This window comes from Silurus meridionalis, chromosome 5 (genome assembly GCF_014805685.1).
Source record: "Silurus meridionalis isolate SWU-2019-XX chromosome 5, ASM1480568v1, whole genome shotgun sequence".
Classification (NCBI taxonomy): Eukaryota; Metazoa; Chordata; class Actinopteri; order Siluriformes; family Siluridae; genus Silurus; species Silurus meridionalis.
Window position 1 is genome coordinate 28,229,269 of NC_060888.1, and position 5,000 is coordinate 28,234,268.

General features: G+C 44.1%; 1 protein-coding gene and 1 long non-coding RNA gene across 4 annotated transcripts in view; both read right to left on the bottom strand.

Moving 5' to 3' along the window:
• chst6 (carbohydrate sulfotransferase 6) overlaps positions 1–5,000 on the bottom strand; it is a 33,915-nt gene that overhangs the window by 25,156 nt on the left and 3,759 nt on the right. The window contains exon 2 of one of the 2 annotated variants that reach the window (XR_006925937.1): positions 382–1,838. Coding sequence is in view for 1 of the 2 variants with exons in the window: in XM_046850401.1 (XP_046706357.1) it covers positions 627–1,832 (1,206 nt within the window). In the remaining variant the exon portion in view is untranslated. Of the gene's footprint in view, positions 1,839–5,000 lie in introns of both variants that reach the window. The other variant, XM_046850401.1, reaches the window with a different exon arrangement.
• LOC124386515 overlaps positions 1–5,000 on the bottom strand; it is a 10,471-nt gene that overhangs the window by 1,609 nt on the left and 3,862 nt on the right. For both annotated transcript variants that reach the window (XR_006925939.1, XR_006925938.1), the window contains exon 2: positions 1–401. This exon is cut by the window's left edge and continues 1,609 nt beyond it. This is a non-coding gene — a long non-coding RNA (uncharacterized LOC124386515). The remainder of the gene's footprint in view (positions 402–5,000) is intronic.

A 5,000-nucleotide genomic window follows, 5' to 3' on the forward strand; every position in this document is an offset into this window, starting at 1 on the left:
GGAAAAAAGGGGTGGCGACAATACAGTTATTGTGCCTGTTATGGAAAGGGGCGTGGCTACAATACTATTTAACAATTTAATAATATTTTTAATTGAAATCTCTGTAACAATTTCATGAAGATTCACTTTCACTTTTACACTGTGTATTTTGTAAATATATGTGTGTGTGTGTGTGTGTGTGTGTGAGAGTGACTTAAAGTTCCAAAAATAAATTTCACACACGCTTGGGTAAACACTGATTTGCTTTGTGTGTGTGAGTTGATAAATGCTGAAATCACGGTTGGCGACGCCCACAATTCTCTATATAAAGGCACAAAACAGAAAAAATACACAAAATGGCGAATAAATCATGAAGCAGCATTTTTACATCAGAAGCCAAACACACACACACACACACACACCTTGAATGTATAATTTGATCCTGAATTAAGTACAGTTGTGTTTGAATTTACACTTTGCATTAGAGCAGCTAGGGGACGGTTTGTAAAGACCCAGACGGATTCTGAGAAGGTAACAATGTGGACTGACACTAAGGTTTTTTTGCTTTTGCATACAGAGTGAATGTGTTTTTTTCACACCAGCAGTAATAAATATGGAAGGATGAACTGCAGTCTGATTCGATTCATCTAGTTCTTTTTAGCTTTCGAATTTTTTTTGGATAAATCCCACATGAAGCTGTACTTCTCAATCCGCGTCAGGTCGATGTTCAGCTCCTTCTGCTCTTCCTCGCTGTTGAGCAGCCGGTAGCCCAGGAGCGCCATGGCGCTCTTGCAGACCTCCTGGACCTGCTGGACCTTTTTAAAGGTTAAACTGTTCCTCCAGGCCTGCGAGACTTCTGAGGCGTTGCGCTCGGTGATTTCGAAGGCCTCGCTGCGTTTCCCTTGGCCTTTGCCGTGTGTGATTTGGTGGATCCATTCCTGCAGCGGCTCGGTCATCTCCAGTCCCACAAAGTCGTACATGCGTTGGATCTCAGACAGAGGGTTGCGCACCACGTCCTCGTAGCGCACCAGTTTGTAGCGTCCTCGCAGGAAGTCCGGCGCTTTACGTACCGCCGTGTCGTAGATCCGGATGTGGCTCCTGCAGATCTCCTGTATGATGCGCTGCGGTGTTTTCGATGCGTCTGTATTCCCATCCAGGACGATGGACGTGTCTTTCTCTAAAGCCATCACCGCCTGATCGCGGGACCGGAACACGGCGCGGGGGTCACGCACCAGGTGCAGGATGCGCAGATCGACCGACGGGTCACGCAGCAGAGGGTACAGAGACTCCAGCTCGAAGAAACGCACCTCCTTTAGTACCACGTGGCTGTAGGTGTGGCACGCCTTCTCCGCCCGCTCCATGGTGGCCAAGGTGCAGTGCTTCTCACACATAGAGACCGACAGCGTGGTGTTTTTGGCAAGCTCAGAGGCACATGTGGGCGGGGAACACAGCGCCCGGCTGTGGCTCCACATGAACAAGTGCGAGACGTTGTACTGGACGGGCATGTAGGCGTCAAACACGCTGAGGTCGCACAGGAAGACGCGGTGCATCAGGTCCCTCACCGCCATGCGTAGGCTGCGAGCACTCGGGTGCTGAAGCCACCCCCACACGTGCCACGCCGGCTCCATCAGGTAAAACACGGACGGGTGCTGGTTAAACACCTGGCCCATGAATGATGAGCCCGATCGCCACGACGACAGGAGCAGCACATGAACTTTACCCCTGGAGGCAGTTGCGGAATCAGAAGGGGGCAAAGTTATGTGGCCATGCCAGCCAATAAACACCACCACAACGGTGACTTGAATAAGCAGCAGTGCCAACGCAGCAAGGGCGGGGACACGGAAATGCAGCATTGCACCCTAAAAACACAATAAAAAAAAAATCAATACAATTTCATATAATACAAATACACACACCACAGCGTTTCACTTCACTTATAACTAATTCATATTTATTTATTTGTGTGTTTTTGTGTGTGTGTGAGATATGTGTTAGATAAGTGTGTTGGGTTTTGGGGTGGATGTCAGTGTGTAAACACTCCGATGACGGTTTGAGGATGTGTGTTTTACTCGATATTTACACATATGATAAATACTTTTAGCTCAAACGAGTTTCCATTTTAAAGTAATTTAATGCGATCAAATATTTGAAAGGCAATTTTTTATCTGTTTACAGCTACATCATATGCACAATAGTTCCTGGTCTCACTTACATTATAGCAGCCATAAAACTATACCCTTTGTTCCTTCACCAGTGGATCTCTTTATGATCCTCTATAATAGTAAAAAAAACCAGGAAGATATAAAACTCCTCCATCCTGAAGACGTTACAGGTACAGCCGCTCTTTCCGAAATGTTTTGCTTTGTTAAACACACAGGTGTACATGGATACCATGGTCCTTAAAGCAGGTATTAGTACTGTTGGCAGTGTGGGCAGGTGCCAAATCCTGCTGGAAAATTAAATCAGCACCTCCATAAAGCTGGTCAGCAGAGGGAAGGCACTAAGTGCTCTTAATCTTCCTGATAGACGGCTGTGCTGACCTTGAACTTGATAAAAAACAGTGGACCAACACCAGCAAATGACATGACTCCCCAAACCACCACTGACTGTGCAAACTTTACACTGGACCTCAAGCAGCTCGGATTCTGTGCCTCTCCTCTTCTTCTTCCAGACTCTGGGACCCTGATTTCCAAATGAAATGCAACATTGTCTTTTTCTTTATCTGAAAAGATGACTTTGTCCCACTGAGCAACAGTCTAGTTTTTGTCCTTTTTCCAGGTAAGACACCTCTGACGTTGTCTCTGGTTCAGCAGAGGTTTGACATGAGGAACGAGTCAGTTGTAGCTCATGGAGACGTCTGTGTGTGGAGGCTCTTGAAGCACTGACTCCAGCTGCAGTCCACTCTTTGTGAATCTCCACAAATTCTTGAATGAGCTTCGTTTCTCCTTTTTCTACCACATTTTTCTTTCCATTCAACTTTCCATTAATGTACTTGGATCCAGCAGTCTGTAAAAAGCAGCTTCATCAGCAATGACCTTCTGTGTCTTACCCTCCATGTGCAGGGGGTAAATTGGAATAGGGTTTGTACTTGGACCTCATGGTAAAGACTTTCTGAGGATTTGAGAATTTGAAATGTTGCATTCCAAAAAGATGCTGAAGCGATAAGGAGATCTGTAACATGCTGAAACTGAGTGGTCAGTACAGTGGTCAGGGTCATTCAGAGGTTTTCCAAGACGGGTTCCACTCAGAACAGACCTCACAGGGGTAAAATTGTCTCCATGATGTATGGAGGAGTGGAAGAGGATCCCAGCAACAACCTGTGCAGCTCTGGTGAATGCCTGCCCAGGATTATTAATGCAGTGCTGGATAACAATGTGCTCCACACAATATTCACACTTTGGACACCGTTCTGACACATTCACTGAAGGTGTACACACTTTTGTAGCCAGTTATTTAGACAATAATGTCTGTATGTTATTTTCCAATCTGTACTGCTAAACAGCTGCACATTCACTAATCTAAAATATACCCAGTTTCATTTCTATAGTTTTATCCCTTGAGAAGACACTAAAATGTTTATGAGGTATGTGTCTGAGAAGTCTTTCAGGTGGTGGTTCCCTCTCTCCTACAAAACCATGTCTTATCCCTGGCCCATGACTATCTTTGTTCAGGACATTCAGGTATCCGTAAAACGTACCTACGTGCATTAAGGTACTTTGTGTGGCCTGGTATGAAGAGTGATGTAGCGGTACTGCAAAACCTGTCACACCTGTCAGATGGTGGGGAAACCTAATCAAGTCATTCCACCGTCACCCCTGCAACCCATTGTGGTTAAGCATTATTGTTGATTGTGTTGGCCCTCTGCCTAAGACCCGTTCCAGCAAATATTATTTAAATATTTGTTAACCCTAATGTGTGCCACTACCCGGTTTCCGGAGGCTATTACAATGCGCACCCTGAAGTCAAGGACTGTCGTCAAAGGACTGGTAAAATTCTGCACTACGTTTGGTATGCCCAACTGTATACAAACTGATCGCGGGTCCAAATTTATGTCCCAGTTATTTTCTCAGGTAGTTAATGAGTTGCAAGTTAAGCATCAGGTTTTCAGCGCCTATCACCCAGAGTCCCAAGGTGCTCTTGAATGTTTCCACCAGACGTTTAAATATCTGCTGCGTTCGTATTGCATGGAAACTGGAAAGGACTGGGATGATGGCGTTCCGCTGTTGTTGTTTGCTGTGCGTGATGCTGTGCAGGAGTCACTCGGTTTTAGTTTCTCTGAACTGGTGTTTGGTCACATCGTACGGGGCCCATTGAAAGTCCTTCAGGAACAGTGGTTGTCCACTGTACCCACCCAGCAAAATAGAAATATCCTAAAGTATGTTCATACCCTTTGGGCTCACCTAAAGCTGGCTAGGGAAACTGCTCTTAAAGCCTTAAGTTTCTCTCAGACCAATATGAAGGAGCGATATGACCGTAAGGCAGTTTCCCGCTCATTCTGTGTTGGAGATTTAGCTTTGTTGCCAGTGCCAGTACTTTTGTAGGCAGTTAGTGTTTGTCCAAAGTGCTTTTTGTGTATTATTTTGGCCTTGGTTTACCCTGAAATCTGTCCCGGTGCTTAGGATTTTATAATTTAATATACCTTCCGTTTACGATCCCAGGTGTTTGTGTTTCCATTCAGAAATAAGCGAAATGAGGTTTCGGAACAGATTAAATAAATAAGTTATGTTTACTGAAGTAATGTTCATTAAGTAAATGTTAAGTAATATTTAAAAATGTATACATTAAAACATAATTTAATAATAATTTAGTAATTGTCATTGTGCAAAAGTTTTGACTCCCTTCTAATTCAGTCTTTACTAACACCCCTTTCAGCAGATATAACAGAGGGTAAATACGTTCTGTCTATGCTTCTTTGCATCTTTATTTTTTCCTTTAGTGACTTTTTATCCATCTTCGTTTCCTTCAAAGTGATTTATGTTTTTTTTTGTTTTTTTGAATCGTTATGTTGTTGTAGAAACCAT